This window comes from Bombus fervidus, chromosome 1 (genome assembly GCF_041682495.2).
Source record: "Bombus fervidus isolate BK054 chromosome 1, iyBomFerv1, whole genome shotgun sequence".
Taxonomy (NCBI): Eukaryota; Metazoa; Arthropoda; class Insecta; order Hymenoptera; family Apidae; genus Bombus; species Bombus fervidus.
In genome coordinates this window covers 7,964,240-7,987,300 of record NC_091517.1, presented here as the reverse complement: position 1 = coordinate 7,987,300, position 23,061 = coordinate 7,964,240, and the positions used below count along the sequence as shown (strand labels likewise).

General features: G+C 38.2%; 1 protein-coding gene and 1 long non-coding RNA gene across 5 annotated transcripts in view; one reads left to right on the top strand and one right to left on the bottom strand.

Annotated features, from left to right (window-relative positions):
* Nucleotides 1–23,061, top strand: part of Blo (bloated) — a 164,938-nt gene that overhangs the window by 33,973 nt on the left and 107,904 nt on the right. For all 3 annotated transcript variants that reach the window (XR_011800001.1, XM_072004829.1, XM_072004834.1), the window contains one exon: nt 4,380–7,915. Coding sequence is in view for 2 of the 3 variants with exons in the window: in XM_072004829.1 (XP_071860930.1) it covers nt 4,380–7,915 (3,536 nt within the window). In the remaining variant the exon portion in view is untranslated. The remainder of the gene's footprint in view (nt 1–4,379; nt 7,916–23,061) is intronic.
* Nucleotides 1–23,061, bottom strand: part of LOC139988361 (uncharacterized) — a 111,282-nt gene that overhangs the window by 57,005 nt on the left and 31,216 nt on the right. The gene's annotated exons all lie outside the window — the stretch shown is intronic.

Genomic DNA, 23,061 nt, shown 5'->3' with positions numbered 1-23,061 from the left:
AGAAAATTTGACTAGATTCTCTAATTCTTTAATTTTCTAATTTTGTAATATCCTTTGCCTTCGAGCATATCAAACAAATAATTAAGTAAGAATAAAAAATACTCTATTCGCAAATATCTAAAACAACACACTGTTTCATTTAATACATAGTTATTCGCATTAATATTCGAACACTATACTATCTTTGTAATTATTGCTGTGTGGGAATGATTCAGATATTATATTGTTCAATTTACAAAAAGATAAATCATTTACTCTAAATTGAAAATATGTAAATAATTACATTCTAACAATAACATTTAATTGTATAATACATTTTAAACATAAAGTTGTCACATTAATATTCTGATAGTTTTTGGAAACCATTCGAACTGTAAAATAGATTTATATTGCTACTATTATTATATTAGATTGCTATTGTCTGAAACCTAACGTGCCACGAAAAGGACAGAATACCAGCATTGATAAAAGACAACTTGTTATTTATCATAAAGGAAAAGACAAAAGTTATCGTGAAATTGCACGATTATTACTGATAAAGAAGAGCACAGTTGCGAATATTATTAAAAGATAAAAAGAAAAGGATCGTATCGAATTTAAGAAACAAAAAGGACCACCTGGAATTTTTAATGAAAGAAGAGTTAAAGAAATCCACAATTGGCCTCAGAGATTTGTCATGAAACTAGGAAAAAAGTCAGTGCTGAAACAATATTAATAATGAGGTACAATGGGTTTAATGATCGAGTAGTAAGAAGAAATCCGTGCATAGACGAAATAAAAAGAGAAAAAAGATTGGCTTTCGCTGAAGAGTTCATTAAGAAAGCTCAAAATTGGTGGAATGATGTTGCACTCGCCGACAAAATATTGCATTTTTGAATCGGGTAGAAAAAGTATAATATGGCAGACTCAAAAATTTGAAACCTACTTTAAAACACGGAGAAGATTCTGTGATTGTATGGGGATGCATTTCGAGTATCGGTGTGAGTGAACTGGTGCTTATCATAGATATATTAGATAAGAACAGATGTTTAAGTGTTTTTAAAAAACAATTTGCTAAAATGTGTGAACAATATGGGAATACAAAGTAATTTCAAATTTTATCAGGACAACGATCCAAAACATAACGCGAGAATGGTACAGGAATATTTGTTATACAATTGTCCTAAAGTTTTACATCCAGCTCCGCAATCTCCAAACTTGAATCCCATAGAGAATCTATGGGATCGATTAAACCAAAGAATCAGAGAAACACCAATAAATTAAAAAGTTCAATTGCAAACGATGCTAAAAGAGGAATAGCAATTATTTCTTCAGAATATGTAAAGAAAATTATTTATAATATACTCAAAAGGTTACACGACGTCATTAAACAAAACAGCGACAAAATATTAATATCGCAATCTTTCATGAATTTTATATATAAAATTGTTGGAATACAACGATATTACACGCATAGGCAAAAATACTCTTACACAGACACCCACACAGGCATTTGAACAGGACACTTACACAGGTCATACTCGTTACTGTATAGAGAGTGGGGTTCAAAATATTTAAGGGATCATGGGTCACTATCTACGTCTAGTCTGAGAGTAACTGGCCAACTACCAACAATCTCCATACGTTGTTAATTATATCACTCGCTTATATACATTTGGTTCTGTAGTTCTGTTTAATAAATATCACTGAATATTATTTTAACATAAACATTGTGTCTTCCACAGATTATTAATCTTATCTTTAAGATTAAATTCTAACAAAAATATTTACTTTCCATAAAGTATCCGAACATTAATATGACGTGAAAATATAACAACTTTTTGTTCAAAGTGTATCATACAATTAAATGTTATTGTTAGAATGGAGTTGTTTATATATTTTCAATGTACAATAAATGGTTTATCTTTCTATAAAATAAACAATATAATATCTAAATCATTCACTCTTACACACAGCAATAATTATAAAGATAGTATATTATCCGAATATTAATGTAACTGTACGTTAAACTTAGAATGTGGTTTTGTTCAACTGATTTCCTGTTTTCTGCCGGCAATCGCTGTTAGTTGAAACAGCAGGTTTAGAGGCGCACGTTGAAAAGGTCAAATTGCGTATTACGTCCGTGTACGAGTGGTTGAATTTTAAATTGAACCACGATTTCCATTATCTGTCGTAAAAAGTCGGATAGCGAAAGTCGAACGTCGTAATCTACCAACTATACAACTAACTAAAGCTTCAGTTTATCTAAGGAACAAGTTGATGTAAATCAAATAACGGTTAGAAATCTAAGAATTATTATATTCGTTTACATTACCTTAATTTCAAAAAATACCCAGATATATATACCTACTTAATATTCTAACGTTAGTCATTTAATTTCACTTTTGTGAATTTACATGCTTGAATTAAAATAAAACAGTAAAATCAAAATACATTTGGAAGTGAAATCACAATTTTATATCTGTAAAAAATTTCTAATACAAATTTTACCATAAAATTGAAACAAGAAATCAAGCACATCAATGACAATTCCATCGTAGTTCTCTGAAATTGAAAAATTTTTCGACAAGAGAAAGTCACGATTGTGTCGATCATAACCCAAAAACTACACTAGTGTGGAACAAATATAAAAAAACGATCTCTTCTCCTGCACGAACGAACTGCCCAAACAACCTTTTGAGCGCACCGTTTTATAAATATCAAACGAGACCTATTAAGATCTCGTATCTTTATAAAAATAGGTACGTACATCGATAAATAAAAGTAGAGAAACCTAAATGACCATAATACATATTTCAAACCTAACTGAATGACCGTGTAGAAAGTTTCAAAGACTTCATCGATCGAGCAGTTTTCCATAGAAAAGACCTGTCAGGCAAGGCAGTTTCACTTTCCACGAATGAGTTCGATTGTGGAGCGAGGTTTTAACAACCAATCCACCTATGGAATTTACAGCTATGGTGCTGTCGATTACGCTCGATTACACGGCAATTAAACAGTGCCTGATCGTTGTACAACATTTATTTATTTCGGTTTAACAATCGATTGCACGGACAAATGGGAGGCGAGGATAGACGATGTTTCTTGTCGCTGATGAATTATAAAGATGACGAGGGCGATGTTCCCCTCCTTTCTTCTTTCCTGCCCTTAGTTCGTATCCGACTTGCTCTAGTAGCAACTAGCACCTGATTAAACTTGGTGATTAACCGCTAACGACCAGACCGGTCTGCTTAACATAAATCGCTAATTTACAAATCCAATAATGCTCCTGACTGCTCGTGGAATAATCCATTATTCGCGATAGAGTCCACCGCCCCATTCCCTTGGTTACTAATGAACGTCGTTTTCGAGCGATTGACGTCACCCAATTAAAATTCTGCGATCCGAGCTTCCTTCGTTAAGCTGTGGCTCAAACTTCTCAAACGTCTTTTGGTTTCTTATTAAAGAAAAATTCGCTTAAAATTGCGACCAAAGCGAAAAATGTTTCATCGTCTCCTGATATTTTTCTAGTAGTTTTAGTGACTGTAATGTACCGCACGAGTGTGACTTGTTAGAAAGCAAATTATTAATTACGCACTGTCGAAATAAGTCGTAATAATCCTTTTTTCGTAATAAACGAATTAGACCAAAATTTAGGATACGTTGCTGGCGATTTTTTAATAGAACGATTGTGTCAGAGTTATCTAGTAATCGTTAAACGAATGATAATTAGTCCGTTTGATCGCTGGCGCGACTATAATCGCGCGGCAATTAGGATGATGCGGAGTCGGAAATTACTGGCGCGTCTTTGTAAAAATGACAGCTAATGCTTGAACGATTTACCGCGAAGGTTAATACGAGAAGGAATTAACAGAGAGGAACTATGAAGGAACACATTAGTTTCTCGGTGTTGCTTAAGCCTTAATTTGTTATTCCCCACTTTTAATAATCTGCGAGAAACTTTCCTCTTAACGTCCTAATGCAGAGGGGATTAAGCTCTGCTGGCACGAGTCGCAAAAGCTTATAGTTTAATGTTAATGACTTAACGAGATTATTACGAAACTTTAACCATTATTTAAAAAGATAAACGTGTAGTTACGCTATACGTAAAATATGCAAAGTATTACAAACGACGAGAACAAAAATATTACTTAACTTAACCTTAACATCAAACATGCAAATATCTTGAAAATAATCTATTTTTCCCTGTTGATCGGGTGTTTAGAAAAGTTCTAAATAGTAATACTAAATAGTAATAACGTCTAACAAAAATATTTGTATTACTAACTCAAATTATAAAATCATCGCTTCCACTTTCCCCTACATCCATCCTTAAACTTATCACAATCTCCCTGGAAAGAATCCCTCGTTAACCCCCTTTCTGAATGGAATTGTTGCAGGACGTGGAGCACCCCGCGTGACCGCGGCTCTGGCAGGAGATGGCGAAGGCCGGTTGATCGCCACCCCGGTCCACAAGGAGAGCATAGCGTCGAGGAGCAAGGAAGACCTAGCACAGGAGGCGGCGCTGGTGCTTCAGCAGGTAGGCAGCCTTCACTGCGTTGCCCACGACAACAGACGATTGCCAGGTCGATTTAGCACACTTCCGGCGCGGCGTAACAAGAAGAGGCCGGAACTGCCACTCGATGTAAGACGCAGGAGCGTAGAACTTGGCGCCACCAGCAGCGCAGACCTCGTCGAGACACCGAGGCTGAAGAAGAAGGCATTGGAGAGAAGCGCCAGCGATGCGAGCGCGAAAAAGCTAAGAGGTCCCCTGGCGAGGTTCTTCTCCCCGAAGTTAGAAAGAAAACGGAAACCGGTCGGGCGCAGCGTCAGCGACGCCGCCAGCTCGTTGAGATCGCATCGCAAGAGGAGCGGTAGCGAGAGCGAGGGATCGCATCTCGGCAGTAGTCGCGTGAGAAAACAGTTGTCCCCAATAATCGAAGCGTCGCCGCACGTCGATCAACAACCGTTTCATTTCGGTAAAGTAGCAACAGCGGAGAACGGTGAAAGTAGCAGCAGACCCGAGGCGAAGAAGTCTAAGCAGGAGGAATCCGATGCGAAGAAAGTGACGGAACGGACAGAAACGATCGAGACGAGAGAAAGGATCGAAGAAACGGAGGTGAGCGTCGGAAAGCCACCGATATCGCCTAGGAGAGAGAACAAGGGAACCGTGAGACGCATACCTATCGAACTAGAGGTAGACGATAAGAAGAGCAAAGAGGAAACAACGGAAAGAAAAGAGGAGAAGGCAACAGGCCGGACCCCTTCACCGGTGGTAAACGACATCGGGGTCGACGAAGTGGACAAGGTCGGTACAAGTAGCATGCTGCACAGCAGCCGATACGATCTGCAGCAACGAACCGGCGAAGAGTCGACGATACACAAGATGATTCACCGATTATCCAGCGACCGGTCGCCGCCACCTCAGCTAACTAAAACGATGGTCTCACCCGGCCCGGGATTCGGTCACAATAACAACCGACCGTTTTCTTATACCAGACCGAACGAGTCCTGCAGTTCGCCGCCTCCGCAGACCAATGTGATTTACGCTCAGGTGCAGACCGACAAGAAAAAGGCGCAAAGAAGTCACTCGGACAGCGACGAAGGGCTTGGTCTCGAGAGGAAAGACTCTTCGCGCGAGAACAGTCCCGCGGAGAAGGATTACCGCAGGACGGATTACTCGTACAGCGACTTACGACGTAATAACGAGATCAACACGTTTAAATCGAGATACGAGGAGGACAGAAAGAACAGCAGTACTCATTTTTCTAGCCACTACGCAGGCACGCAGGATTACGCTACCAGAAACGTAGACACCAAACGACGTCATGAATTTGACGACATCGACAGACGTCTATACGATAAGCCCGAAAAATACACGTCCACCGTGTTCGTTGACACATCCGGCAGAGGCAGAGCCGATGGCACGGACGCCAGACAACGAGACGGTAACGAATTCTCCGCCAGACAAACCCAAAGCGGAATATCGAACAAGACGTCCGAATTGAGCGCTAGACGCGACCTTCTCGAATCTAGAATCAAGTCGAGACTACTCGCCGACGAAATGTTCGCCGCGAAGAACAGCGCGAACGTGCCGATCAAGAAATCCGAGCATGAGATCATCGACAAGCCGATTGTCCCGTCACCAGTCACTCCTAACCGCGTCGCCTCGCCAAAACGCTACATGGATACGTACATCACGGAAACGCGCACCAACAGCAACGGAGAGAAGTACATATTCGAGAAGGAGATTCACGAAGACAACGGTAAGGTGTACGGTTATGAAAAGAAGATTACCAACAAGATCCCATCGGATGGTTACATCGATACCAAACCGAGAGACGGATACACGGTTGAAACGAGGACAGACAAGTACGGAGACAAGTATATCGTAGAGACGCGAACGCACGAGGGTTATGCGGACGATTTCAAGCCATTCCTCAGTGACAGGAGTAGAACCAGCCCGGAGGAACGGTACGAAGCACCCAGAAACTCAACCAGCCCTTATAAATCATCCAACCTGCGCCCGGAGGAGAACACCATTCCTCGTCACTTCCGAACCGAACCAAGGGAGAATAATGTCCTTTCCTCGCCCATAATCGCCAAGAAGTTCACCACGACTGAAAGGAAATTCTCCAAGAGCGACGATTTCTTGGACAGAGACGTTCGACCGAGGGACTGCTACTTGCCCAAGAAAAAGAACTTCGAATCCATCCGCGGCATGAGCAAGTCTACGCAGCGTCTGGACGAAGTGGGCGAGAATTCGCGAGTGAGAGCGTTAAGGAGCGAATACACGACCAGGTCGCACGAGAACCTGACCAGTCATGCCGACTATGTGAACGCCAGAGACGTGCGCCGACCACTTTTGGAGAGTCCCACGATGAATGACCGCAAAGAAAGATCCCCGTTTACGAAACACCACCTGGATAGTCTGCGCGAAGGTCCAAACGACGACTATGACACCGATATATCCCAGATGACCAGTAGCCAATTGGAATCCAAGTACTATAAAGAAACTCGTACGACTCAACGGTACACCAGCAGCAAACACCCGATTCACGATGATTACGACAGTTCTCCGCCGCGAATACGTACCGACCGCGGAGGTTACAATTCAAGCAGATACGATTCCGACACTACGGCCAGAGATTCGATTCGCTGCGAGACTCGATACGACGAGACGTCGCGAACTTTGAGGAAGGAACATCGGAAGTTGGACGAGGATCCAAAGAAACCTCTCAGAAGATCGCGCAATCGGCTGGATTATTTCGACGACTCCGACGCCAGGGAGAGTCCACGAGTAAAGGCGACGGTTGGAAGGTTGGAGACGTTCGATGAAAGTCCCACCAGGCCTCCCAGGGTCTATCACGATGGTAGCAAGTCTAGGCACACCAGACAAGAGACTAGAACGCATACGGAGCGTCGACATCGCGAGACTCGGCTCAGTGACTCCGATCGAAAGGATCGCTTGGCGGATTCCGGGATCGAGAACGATTACAGGCGCGACTCGCAGGAGGTCGACCGAAGGGAACAAATCGAGTCGGAGGACGAAGGTTTCGTTACAAGGCAATTTATCAAACACGAGAGACGGCATACCGATAGAAACATGAATCTGACGCCGAACGAGCAACGGAAGTACGATAAATATATGAACGACATGTCGAAGTCGCCGCCAGTGACCGCGAAACCACCGACCGGCGCGGATAAGAAGTACGAGAAGAAGGCGGCGAAGAAGAGTGGCACGATGAGCAAGGTGAAGCAGCTGTTTAGCAAGAAGGAGAAAAAGGCGAAGGAGGAGAAGAACAAGAAGAACGCGAGGAGCAGCAGCAGCGGCGCTCTTACTGACGATGAAGTGACGATCAGGTACAGAGAGTATCGGGGCGATCAGCTTAGGAGCGCGAAGAGCGCACGGGACTTGGGTAGCGACATCAATCAGGTAAGATTTCTCCTTTAAAATTAAAATAAAATGTTGTCGTGCGAATTGTTGCTATGTATACTTGTACCATTTGAATAACATTTTAGGAAAATAGTGATTCGAAAATAATGATTTCAGATTATTTTGGTATTTCCCTTTATATTAATATCTTAGATATTTGTTGGATTAGGTACTGTTTTATAAAGATACAAATTTTGGAATTTTTATTGGTTTTGTTATAAACATGAAGCAGGAAGATGTAGGATTAAAAGTCTTTAATTTTAAGTCGAACTTTTTAATGTATGAATATTCCCCCGATTCACGAGCTCAAAGCGTTTAAATTCCTTTACTATAAGCTTTTCTTCTAATATACATAAACATACATATATAAATATATATAAATAAAAAATATATATTAATATATATTATATCAAAGTATATATATTATATATATTAATTATATTATAATAATAAATCATATATGACTAATTATATATATTATATATAATATATAATATATAACCTTTTTATTTATGTATATTTATATATCTATGCACGCATATGTATATTAGAAGAACAACTTATAAGGAAATTAAATAAAGGAATTTAAACGTTTTATATATTTACATATACATATACATATACATACATAGATATATTTATATAAAAGGTTCAATCTCATTTTTATTTTATAATTATAATATTCGAAGAGTATATATATATATAAGTTTTTGATAACGTTTTGAGAGTAAAGATTACGGGAAGTTTCTTCTTTATACAACGTTAAGCTTTAAGTATATAAAGTACCTTTATGATATTATTGCAATTTCTCTAAGTAAATTTAATTCTGACCTGAATTTATACTGAATTAAATAAGTATATCTTTACTGAGAATATTATACGTTTTACATGCAACTATAATATTCAGAAACTGAAAGTGTAAGATTATTTTCCTGTAACATTTTTAAATACCTTATAACCATTGACTAATTAGACTAATTAGAAGCAGAATCAATAAAATTCCTGTTGAGTTTGACAGCAAATTTGAGTTATAAAATTCGAAATTCTCCTTCAACAGTCCCTCACACTTCCTTATTACTCAACTCGAAATATAAACGATGAAATGTTAATTGCCACTAGTGAAGCGATTCAGGCACAAAATATGCCTTGTTGGATACATAGTAGCCGATGAAGCTATCTTTATATTATATTTTAAAAGACAGAAATCACCGTACGCGGGACAAGATGGATACCCCGGGACAGTCGTATAAAGTGTGGCTTTATAAGGTTCTTTTACAACCATGATCTTCGCGCTTATCCGATCGTCGTGGATCACCGCGAACGGTTCCCTTACGATCGTTCTAACGCGACTTCCGCAATAACACGTAGAATGACTGCGCTGTTCAGAGTCGTATCTTTGACGCGCCTTTAAAATTTTAACATCAGGTGTATAAACGCTACGTTCTTTCAAAGATGCACACGTGGACGATTAACTAAGTTTTTGAAATGTTATTGGCACGTGTATGTACGTTCTGAAGTACGTAGTCGCCATTCGTATCCTCTAAATCGCATAGAGATAATAAAATTGTATAACTTGCTAAATGCAAAACGTGTACTTTGATAACGCCTATAAAAGTACGTAAAAATAACGTAGATCGCAAGGGAGAGGCAACTAGGTTTATACTTCTTAATTTCAAAAATTAAGATTTATAAAACTAGAGAACACAGCTATATCTATTCAAATATCTAATAGATTACTAGTATCATGCACATACTTCTAAAAATTCGAATTCTTCCCTCAATATACTTCATCAGAAATTCTCGAACGCCACTATTCTTAATCCGCCTTTATTGACGTTCTACATCACAAAATACTTCCTAATCATCAGCGACATGGCCATAAATTACGAAGCAGTTCCATTCGGTGCCTTCATCACGATTCGATTCACACACTTTTTGCACGTTTCATCTTCAAGTATGCTGACGCGGGCGTTGTTCCAAACAAACGCGAGACCCTTAGAAACCGGAAGCTCCCTATAATTGGAATCTCATACCGTTCTCGAGCGCACGCTTGCGTCACGCCTAACTGTACACCATACGGTGGAGACCATCCGCACCGGTGGATGCTATTCAAGAGGTTCACGTTTCCGCCTACGCCATAGAAATGTTTTTCGGAGTTATTCGTTGCCACGTTTGCGATATAGAAACTATTGCGACCTTCCACGTGTTCCCATCGCTTCCTCGTACGGTTTGCTGAACATCATAAATTAAACAGTTTATGAAAGTAAATAAATTTTATATGGCAATGGAAAAAGATTTCTGCGTATCATACTAAAACTTTTGCTCTGTAGATTATTGTTGAACCTGTTGTATTTTTCTGTCGTTGACAAGTTTTTCAAATTAGTGGTACTACCCGTGAAGCTTAATTCTTAAAATTAAAATATATGGAAATCGTAGTTGAGTCAATCATTAATTGTAAATTGGCTATAATCGAGATAAAATTCCTCTTACTTGCGATTTATAACACATTTTTAAATTGGTTTAATGTATATTGCATTGCACGAGTAATATATTTGATTAGTATAAATGTTTCCGTTTGCAACACTTTACGAGATAACCAACGAGTAATTTGTCTTATTTTCTGCATTTTCCATTAATACAGTGACTGCAGAATATTTTCCAAAAATATTATATCGATATTTCTAAAATTGATAGTAGAAATACGTCCGTACAGATTTAACGTATTAATAAGTAGAATGCGTGTGTTATGGCCAGACTTCGTCTCTCAAATATATGAAATAATTAAACGATACAAATCGAATAATTCATGCGTTGAAATACATACATGTTCACCAATCCTCTGTTCAGTTATAACTTCCGATCTAGACAATAATAGTAGTCGTCTGATTTATTTCAATCGATCCAATGATTCATCTACCTTATTCTTATCTTTGCTATTTGTTGAATGAATCTTGTTAAATCGGATAGTATTCAAGAAAATATCGTTATGGAACATGGAAAGCAAGTGATGTTAGGTCATTTTATCGATATCGAAGCAGCTGAACGTATGCTGTCTAGAAGCGGCTAATTACTTGTTACCAACCTGTTCTCGACTAACGTTGCGTCACGAGATCGCTTAGGCGACTACGTTGGAAACGTGAATACATACGCGACTTAAATCGCGCCTAAGCTATACCATTATTCGATCGATTCCGTAATACTGAAACACGTGAATGATATTTCTAACGTTACGGCGTATAATTACTATGCTATAAAGATATTTATGACCTCCAACGAAGTACCCGATGAAATCTTATTACAGGTGCATACGTGACCTAGTATCGTGTAACATTTATGCTACTCCATCAGCAAATTGATTGCAAATTGATCTGCAAATATTCGTAACTGTGATATTTAATTCGAACGAAATTGATTAATTCTCTTAGACGCCTGCTACATCGTTTCTTGCATAACGATATAGCATTATGAAATCTTGCCCCAAGTGTGTACGTGATATAATATCACTTAACATTTCTAATATCCAATGAATAAGTTAATACCGAAAGATCCGAAGATGCATATAATTTTAGAATATTTAGTCTGAATGAGATTCTGATGAGCGCTTAACCGAAGCTGAATTTGATTTATTATACTCTGATATTTATAATGAGCCTGCAATATGTATATGTGTGTGTACATATCTATGTAAGATTACTTGGGATATCGTGTGTTGCGTGGGAAACTTATTATGCATCCACGCGAAACTTCAAAATGCAGAAATGCATAGGATGCATATAATGTAAACAAAAAATATATAAAATATCGGAGATATAGACATTTAATGGATAAAACAATTGTCCACTTAAATTCCATTTTTCAAACTATATGCTTAAGAACACGAACTTGCGTAAGTATCTACGCATAATCGTATGAAATTTCCTATATGCTATACACAACGCATACACTATCAATTTATTATTATTAAAATATCTACAAATTAGCCAATAACTGGCAGACATTCGATTTGATTAATGTACAATATGAACTATTTGTAAGATGATACACGATGAAGTTGTATAACGAAACTTAAGCAAACATGTTACGGGTTTGGATCGTAACGGAGCTTTCTCAATGTTCAACCACTTGTACGAAGAATAATGATATAGCGTTGAAACGATCATCGATATAAAAGTCCGGTTGCATTCTCTCGGAAAGTGTGGCCGCGCCGAAGATTTATCGGACGTAACATTTAACCCATATGATAAATAATTCTCCGTTTATGACCGTGCCGGGAACATTCGTCTTCTAGATGGAAGTTTGTCCTTCTTGTTGCACCACGGTACTCTCCCGTTAGCCGAGGATGAAGGTTCATCAAGGTCGTATAACTTGACACATACAGGTGGGATGGGTTGCCACAAGTTGACAGCTGGCATATCTCCACGCGAAGGGAAATTATTCGTATTTATTACCACGTATTAAGGAAATTATAGTTACATCGTCATCTTCCGTCATCCTTCTTCTATTCTTGCTTTCCTCTTTGCATGGATAATTTATTACGTTACCGTTTAGAACATTTATAATCTAATATTTTTAGAACATGTTATATTTCCAATATTCTTGCAAATATTTGTTTACTTTTCTTTTACTCGTTTTAACAAGTTCTATTTTAACAAGTCTCATTACCATTTTTATAAGACAAAACATAAAAATAATTTCATATATTACGAATATCCTAGAATAATATTCTCTGACCTACAGCACGGTATAACACAACTATCTCTTAACGGATAAAATCCATTCCCTTTACACAAGCCTCTCTTACAACGCGAAGAACTTCAGACCGGCCTCGATTAATTCTATCATACATCAATTACAATCACCAATAACATCCTCTATAAAACCACGAACCATTGGTGCAATCGCTTGTCCATAAACCCGTCGATCGAATTATCCGATCGATCAGAGGTGTCTGTACACCTCGCTAGGATAATTATTTCCACGCGTCGAACAGACCAATGTTATATTCGACCTCTTCGACGAATCGCTATCGAGCCCTAAGTGTATTTCGCAAACCAGGATACTCTATCGACTTGTTCTCGGTTAAAAAGATTAATGGACGTAATATGGCCATGCTGGAGTCGAGGTCGAGGAAAAAAAGGTGAGAAGGTAACAATGGTGTACGCAGTGAAAGAGTGTGGCAAAATCCATTTGCATGGTCCCACGGTGGAAACGGAACGCTTGCGAAACGGTTGTTGTCGTAAAAGGTTCCGTGATCGGAACAGGTGGTTCTGCGGCGAATCAGAGCCGTAACGAAATTTCCTATGGTCCGCGTAGCTGGCAATTAATGATCTTGTTTCACCGTCGACCGATCAGACCAGCCTTGAGATTTTTATCTTCTTTCGCTCGACCCTCGTAATGCGTTTTTCATGTTACGTCGTATAATTTAGTCCGGTCTCTTCTCACCGTACCTTTTATTAGGCATTGTATCGAGCTCGTGGTTGTAATTGCATTGCGTAACGGTTAATTGCGCGCAGATACCGCGAGATTTTATTAGAAACGTTTATGGAAAATGGTTCGTGGAAAATCCGTTTCCTCAGGGCGATAATGGCTCCCGCTGCGGACCTCGATAACACCTTACAAGCTGTTTGTAAACCGTGATAAAGCGAGTTTATATTACGATCCTCGCTCGTAAACTGAATTTGGTTTTACGGGGAAATTAACGACCCGGCTGCACGATTAACCACGGAATCTTATTAATCGTGCGAGAGAGTTGGTTTTGTCTGTTTTATCCGTCGTGTGTAAGCCACAGCATAAACTGGTTGTCTACGATTAGGAATGTCATTCTTGTTGTTTCACTTTCTATGTTTCGTGCGTGGTGAGATTAGTTGAAATTGATAAACGGAACATTTATCCGGTCGCGTTGGCTTGTTCGGTAGGTAAGGTATAATTGCACCAGTTTCTTATCTTTCTCTTTTTTCTAAATATGTAAAGCTCTTTTATTTGCCAATTTTTATGACTTTAAACTGATAAACAGTATGATGTCAAGAATCCGAGACTTACTAAATTTGTAGAGTTGTAATTTTCTTTAAAATTCAAGAATTCTCTATTCTTTACTTTCAACGTTCTCAAATTCCTAATTCTTTACTTCTTTACACTTTCTTATTTTTTAAATTCTTAAACTATTGGCTTGGCAACTAAGTGATTGCGTATTTTGTCAATACAACCTAATAACAACATCCGCAATCACTTACTTGCCAACCCAATAGTTTAAGAATTTTGAAAATAAGAAAGTGTGAAGAAGTAGAGAATTAGAAATTTGAGAACGTTGAAAGTAAAGAATAGAGAATTCAATATCGATCCGTTACTTTTAAAATTTCCAAATCCACGAGCCTCAAAATCCACATTATTACGGTTCTAAAACCCAAGAGTTTCTTCCCAATTTTAACTTTCTACATCGAACTTTTTCATATCTTACTTTCCAATTTCTTATTTCTTTAGCCTCCAACGTTCTATTGTACATTCTACGCCCCTAAATTGACATATCACAATCCTGCAATCTGGAAAATCCTGTAGGCAGTAATCAGAAGGAATAGTTGACCAAGCCGGTGGTCTGCTTGGAAAGTTTCTGCCCCAACGGCGCGCACCCCAGCAGGTGACTGCGTATCTCACGCGCGACGAATTGATCAAGTAGAGCTTAAGTTTAATGCGACCGTCTGTGGCAGTAAGCCGCGAGCAATACCGGTGGAATGGCGCATTGCTTTCCTGTGGAACACCCACGCACGCACACGCGTGCCAGCCAATAATATCTCGACCAATCCACGCCCAGGTGTAAAACATTCGCGTTACGTTTATCTGCTCGTCGCGGAACAGACGCAAGCCTGTTTTGGCAATATTCGAACGAGTAGATGAAGAGAATGAGGAAAGATGAACTTGTTGAAAGTAATATATTGAGACATTTATAGTTAGTTACTCGTGCGAATTTTTTTATACTTGTAGGAAATTTAAAGGTACAAAAATGCATAGCCTACGTACAATATACAATAATGTAGAATATAGAAGATAGCAAATCGATCATTATAAAATTTGAGCCGATTCTGACGATTTAACAAAATAATTCATTGATAGGTTTTGAGAAATGATATAACTTCTATTTGATACTTACTTTGTTTCATACTTATTCGAAGGATTGCTCTTAGTATTTTCTATCGTTTGTGATTTATTAAAGTGGTGATTTTTCAAACAATAGCTCAAAGTTGCATGAAAATCGGTATGTCAAAATCCTGGATGAAACTGTTTAGCATTTGTAATGTTTCAAAAGCAATTAAAATTCGGGCTATCAAAATTTTCAGCGAAAAAAGAAGCGTTTATAACACTTTTATATCTACTCTTTTTATTCTTTCTCTTATTTTCTTCTTTTTATCTTACTCTTTTTATGTAAACCAGTGATCTTGAGATCGATAGTTTCTCGCGTGTTACTACATTCTCGTTCAGTTCAAAATTATGATCATTATGCTAAATATCCAATTATTTCACCTATACAAAGCATCTGATAAAACCCACGTAAAATGTTACTATATGTTTATGAAAATATCTCAGAAGATGTAGAAAGGTTCTGACATTTACGCGACATTTGCATTTTTTAAAGTTCATCTCGCTTCGTGTCCACCTTGACGAACCAATAAAACTCACGCCGTATCGCGATACATATTAACCTTTCGAGCGGACAGTCGACCGAGGAAAGGAGATCCCTCCATTCGATAGCTGGAAATACATCCGCGCGCGAGCTAGCTGCTCCGTGTCGATGAATCTCGAAAGAGGCCTGAGATACCTGCGCGTGTCGGTAGCCAATAGCCTGTTAACTGGCCAGACATTGACATTCGATGCGTTAGACGACAGAAACTCACGAGCAGATTACCAATTTTTATGCATTTTCATAAAATATAAATGTGCAAAAATACGCAGAATTCATATAATATGCGAAAATATATAAAGAATCTAAAACAGAACATTCGTTGTAACCTTTAATAAATGAAAAGATCTCTATCTACATTCCATTTTTTCACTTCCATTTATAGATGTACGAATTTCAAAATTAAGAAGGAAGAACGAAATGCTGAGATAGTTGTAAAGATATAGGAGGGATTCGGAAATATAAATAATTCACTTTATTCAGCACACAACAGTTATACATATATCTTATACTCTGAAGACCTCGTAAACCTACTCACAGGTACGCTTGTTGTCAACTGACTCTTCCAGATGCTTCTAAACGACTGCCAATCGTCTTTTGTCCTAACTAAGGCCTAGACGCCCTCTCACGCTTACACACACATTCACATGTACAGTGTAACTGTATCATCTTCTTAACAATAGTATAATGAGATAGTATAACAAAAAATAAATTACTCGTTGGTTTAACTACGTTGATAATCCAGATCGTTGATAGTTGAAAAACAATGAAAAAAAAAAAAAATGAAATATGTACAAACGCGTAAATATCCGCAATGTAACGATTACTGTTATCGACTCTCAAAATATTCAAGACTGTGACACAAAGTTCGACTTCATTCGGTTATATAACATCGAGTCCTTTTTAAAAGATAAAGTTAATTCCGTGCACGAGGCGGAACGCGTTAATTGTTCGTTCTCGGAAAAAGAGCAGGAGCGCGGGAAGGGTACCGGGAATCCGAGCGTGCAGCAGGCAAAATCACTGAACGGTGGTGACCTGCGGCCACGAACATTCCGCGGCGAGCAGATTCCATGAAAAGTCAGCCAGCATCCGCGCGCATGCATGCATATGCAGGGCGTGTCCAACGCGTCGCGTCTATTCCACGTAGCGAGATACATGGTGAAAAATTATCGCCAACGAGTGATCGCAACAATTGCCCAGATACGTGTGTGTGCGCACACTTGGGAGAATTAACCTTGCAAGACGCGTAACAGCTGAATCGGAAGGCGACAATGATCGGCTCGTGTAACGTGATTCAATGTACGCTATCGCTCAAAGGTACACGGTATATGGACGTTCCTTTCATCATAATGTAATTTAGTTACAAAATAACAGACAGGAAGATTCAAGACGATTTTATATTTTATTAATGTTAAAATACATATTATCGTATCACGATAAAATATTGTTTTGTCGACCATTCGAGAGACGCGATCTCAAGGAGCGCGTCAACGGGAGTCGTAAATTCCCGTTACGATATACAATCGACGACACGAAACTGATAGATCCTCTATTTCGTTTAGGACGGGTGACAGGTTATGACGTACTTTTTATTCCAACAACAATTGTAGACAATATGATTACGCTCGTTGCATGTATATATGTGGTGGCACTCGACACCAAAAATACTATCTCTCGACACTAACTAGTGTCGAACGACGGCAGCGCAGTGGTTAGCGTCTAAGGTTACGAACGTTCGGAACCCGGGATGAAATCCCGGCGTCCGGAGTCCGATTTTTCTTCCACGCATCTAAATTAGAAGAAAAATACAGCAGTACCCCAGCAGCGACATCTACACACTAACAGCATCAGCCAACTACAACTATCACGGCCTATTCGCCGTGTGCATATATATGTTAATTAGATATATGTTGACTGAGTTAAAGTAGTAAACCCAGTGCAGTGCACAGATGTTGATTGATGTTTAGTCGTAGATTCAGTAAAGTTCGGTGACGATGCTGTTGTCACGGATCAAATTTCTGTTTAGCACGTGCTACGCCAGGTGCGATGGTCCTTGCGAGATTCCTCATAGTCTGGGCGTTAAGAGCTATCCATTGTTAACATTGTTAATCCGCAACAGGCCTAAGGAGATACCGTAAACCGAATCTGTTCAGTTTCATTTCTCTTCACATAAACATTTTTGGTTTACAGATGGTCCTCATATTTGTTGCACGCTCTTAACTATTACGGAGAAAGCGGGTGTCTGGCGAGATAACAGACTTTTCCCATGAACAAGGATGCCCATATCTGGTTTTCTTTGTCGTAATAACTTCATTTATTAACCAATGGGCATCGCGGATCATTACCCTCACTTTTCTACCGAAAAGTGCGGACGACGAATCCGCGTTCTGAGTTCAAAAGGGCACACCCACACCGAGCTTTCTTCCTTGATGGTACGAGCCAGGTCCGAACAGTTCTTCTTCCGATCTTTTGTAATAAAAAACCTAACTGTGAAAAATAAACTTGATTTTATACTGAATCTTGTGCATTCACTTTAAAAATTACGTGACACTGTCGCAGAGGAAAACTCTTGCTGAGTGTTGGTCGCCCCACCACCGGTCGCTTGCGAGTGTAAATCACGGGAGACATGGAAAAACCCACGTTTCCCCACTTTTTACCTGATGGAGCAGTAACCATAAGAAACATTTTGACTCGAAGGTGTTTTATACCACATAACGACCTTAACGGTCAAACCGAAATGCCTAGTTTTGTGACTGTTCCTTCTGATTATTACGGTCCAATTAATTATGCTGACGTAGCAAGTGGCCGCCTCGACCGAGAGATAGATTCCGGGCTACGCACCGAACGAAACAAATATACTTTCAGAAATCAATATACGACGAGAAAATTAGCATCTTTTTTTTTTCTTTTTTTTTATTTGGATGAATTTTACAATCAATTCTCATTGAGAATTATAAGTAAATTTTTCTGGCGTGATACTATGTCGTGTTTAATAAGTGTTTATCGTGTGTTTGATTCTAGTTGAATCTAGTGCTTAAATCTAAAGGATAATGTCTTTTTAGCCTGCGAATCTGATCCGACGTGACTAGTGGGTTTTGGTGGTTGTTAACTCTTATGTTATATCTATTACAAGAATTAGCATGGAGAAGAATACGATGCAGTTTTGTCATTTAATATATTCATTACCTTCAGCTTGTTTAGCTGTCTGTTTTATAGATAAAATGGAAAAATTTGTTTACAGTAATAGAAGAAATATTCTAAATAATTTTGGTGGTAAAACATGTTAATACTTCGACAAGTTGTAATATATTATCGATAAGATTTTAAATAAAAAAATTATATTTCATATGATTTTAGAACGGGTAGAATCTCTGCTATCTAGCATTACTTCGCATTTTATAAATAAAGATGACCGACGATAGCGCTAGTCATTAAGTCTTAGACGAGTTATTTTCCCAATCACGTTCAGTCACTGACAGAACTTTCCATGATATGCTGCAATAGCTCAAACGAACTGCGGTAGGTTGTTTCATAACATCATCAAGAGACGCTCAGCATGTGGTCCATGCTGCTTTGATAACGTTTGCGTAACGCTTCTTAATTACTTCTACTTCGGTCGATTGATCACCCACATTTTTTTCTTCATTCTTGAAATGAGCTATTTCATATTAGCAGTGATTAAAGCAATTTATGCATTACCAAGAGGAATTGCAACATTTTTTACATTCAAAACTTACAAGCATAAGTTGCTTCTTCTGCTGCTGATTCTTTCGTTTTATACATTTTTAATTTATCAAATTTTTAAATTTTCCAATTCCCGCGTTCCTAAATATTCCTATTTACAATTTTACAAATCTCCGATACTTTATCGAAAAATTTCACAAATGTCAGAATTCCAATGTTCCAAAATTTCAAATGTTCTATTTATCAAGATTCTAAACTTCCAAACTCTCAACACCTCAAATATCAAATCTTCAAGCATGAAAAATTCAATACAAAACCATACAAACTTTGTAACTAAAATTTTAAACTTTGTATCAAAATACCAAAAAAGCAACGAACAAATTTCAAGGATTTGGCACATATATCATCGTACGTATTACGATTCGATACAGAACGATTCTTATGTGGAGCAAGTGCGCCGCGTTAGACACACCCTGCGCGACGCGTGTGAGCGTGCACGCTAAAAACCGCACGCTAGCCCGCAACGTTGAAAAGATCAGTCTAGTCTGTTCGAGGGAAATCTCCGGTATGCAGGGCCCACACCTCCTCAGCATTGCACCCACAAGGCTGACCTACACGCGAACGCGCAGCCAGGCGTGTTGTGCACCACGAGCCACGAGCTCTCGTATCCCGTTTCCATCGAAAGTTCACACTAATGGCATTTGCTGTACGCCCGTACCGACGTACGTCGGGATTATTACGATTTATTAGCTCACCTATCACGGCCCTGTTCGCGGTTCTGTATTGCGATCCGATTAGGGATTATTTCGGTTTCGGTGAATGAATTCGATCGAGCTACAGGGAACTCGATTCGTTATCCCCAGTGAATGAAATTGCAATCGTAGTTGTCTTAAACCTACCGATTATTTTTCATCCTTTTTGTGTAAATTTTAGTAAATCGATAGAAAATCAGCAGATTTATGATTTAAAAAAAAAAAGAGAATGTTTGAAGTTAGATATTAGAAGAGAGAATAATAAATTATTAGAATTTGTTTTATTTTTCCTTCCATATTTTCCCATGTCTTCTATATTTATTCTATTTTTCTTTCTTTAAATTCGGCTTTTTTGTTTTTTCAATATATAGTGCTTTTGCCATATAAAAATAAAAATTCGTATTTACACAAGCCGTCGACATTAAAGAGATTTACAGATCTGTCTAACAACTACATATGTTGCACAATTGAATCGTTTCATATCGCAATGTAGAATAACTTTATAATTAACGATCAATGGGAAGATTGATATCAAAGCTGTACCGAATGTACCTCGTCTAATTATGAGATAATCCAAATATGTATGTCCAAGACTAAAGAACGCGCGATGTTAGGGAAAATGAGAGAGGCGAGTTTCCCAGGCTCGATCGCGAATCCGCGGCGAGAAAAGGCTGACGAAGCCGGAGCGAGACGAATCTTACTCGCATCTCTTAGGGCTATCAACGGTACACCGTAGCAGGATGTTACACGAGTGCTGGTTTCGTCCAGAAACACAAAAGGGAGGAAGAAAGATGCAAAAGCTGCAGCGAGCATTATGCGATCTCTTGCGGAAGGTTTCCGTGATGGCATACCGTGGCGTAGAACAACAACACAGTATCGTGCGGCTTGAGAGGCAGCGCTAGTTCTCGAGATATCAATAAATAACCTATCTGGCAATATTATCTCAACGGTTTTATACCTCGTGGAACGGGGAATGCGATCCAATTCTTACGTGCACTCCTGACTCCTTTTCCTTAACCAAGCGTCACAATCAACTGACCTCTGTCAGTGAAGGTGTGAATGATACGCTTACCATAAGGCAAAGTACGTTACTTTTCTCCTTTTTTGTATGTATCAATTTAGGTATGGCTTGTAGGTCTTTCCCTTTTCCGTTTCTCATGGCTTGTATCGGTATTTCTTTCTCTTTTCTTTTACTTTTTGTGTTTCTTTTTTTCTCTTCTTTTTATATTTACTCTTTTCTTCTTCCCTTTTTCTTTTTAATTTATTATTAATTTTGTTCGGAAACCTTATCCCTCTCCCTTCGTTGTAACTTGCATTTTCTTTTTCCTTAAATTTATTTTAGTTTCCTTTTCAGTAGATAACTCGTAAGAACAAGAATTCTTTTAAATTATTTTATTTTCAATACTATTAATTGATCAGTGAAATATTATACGATTATATTAATATGCTCTTAAATTACAAGTAGTATTATCAATGTGATATACTATTATTATTATCATTATCGTAGAAACTCATCGAAATTTATATCATTCGTATCTTACTTTTAAAAACTTACAAATTATTTATTTATACCTCTCGTTTGTTACTTCGTATATTTATTGCTAGATACCACTGATATTGAATAGCAGGAATTAACGAGAAAATACAAATTAGACAGCTGTTCTCTAATAAATACACAAGTAGTTACAAGCTTATCGAGTCAATTTCGCCAGCCATTTGATCCTTGTTACTTAAACAAGTACAAATAAAATTCATGTATTACAGATCTACCGCGTTCTCGAATAACTCGAGAAATTAGCTGAATTTACACGTTGTACGTGAAACGTGGTTTACGAAGGCACTCGTGCTTCTTCGCATGCTTCCTCGACATGGCATGTCTTCCTCGTTGACTATAGAATCGTGGGATGTAATTAACTGCAAGCAAACATGAGATCGTGATAAAATAGATAGATATTCGCCTGCTTTGCAAGAAATGTAGTTTAATGGCTCGAACTTGCGCGCGTAATTCATTATTAGAAACGTATCATTAATCGCGCATACTGTCAACCATAAACTTCTTTTACTTTCGAAATACGCTTTCATCGAACGGTCTTTGAGCGGAACAAGTTCGGTCGCTTGCATAAAGGACAGATTCAGCTCGTTTCGTTTAGGAAAAATTAACTCGTGTGTTCGTTTTGAAGAACAGAATTTAATTTACGAGTTTATAATATAAGAGAAAATTCAAAAATATATGTAAACTCCTTAGAATTCACGTGGGATAGGGACTCTATGTTTTACGGGTAGCACGACTTTCTTTGTTTCACGGACAGAGCGACCCTCTTATGTATTACGGACAACCATTTCTGAGAGACACTCTTTTCCCAAACGGATGAACAGAGAGCAACGTCAGAGACAGACAAGAGCACAGAATAATTATTTAAAATTTTGAAGACTGACGGAGGAAGATCGGTAGCTCAGGACGTTGAAAATCGATTCTCGATTTTCAGGTAAACATTGTACAGAACTTGTTATTTCTCGTTTATGTAATTTATCGTTATTTATTGTTATAGACGGATATCAATTGTTGTTTATTTTTTTATTTTATCTAATTACTTTCACAATAAAATTCGATTTTCAGACTTCAGAATCGATCACCTGAATTATCCCAAGATTTACGATCTTACATATATATAACATGTAAACATTCTTTTTAATATCATATCATGAAGACTAAAGAAAGATTCGTACAATTAATGACTTCATAGAAGATATCTCGCTGCGTGAGCGTTCTGCAAATTATCACAACGCTATATTGATGATTTCACACGTAGACTTAAAGAAATCCTAATATTTTAAACATCAACGGTGTATAAGAACTGTATATCAAATTCTAACACCTTTTACACATTTGTAGTGGCTCATGGCCGTAAAAAAAGTTCCAAGTTGAAACGGAAAACTCAAAACTGAGAGATCCATAATATTGTACCTTGGAACACTAAGGGTGTTTTGGGTTACAAGGTCTAGAAGCGAAAGAACTTTGAGTAGGTTGTTATTGCTGTTTC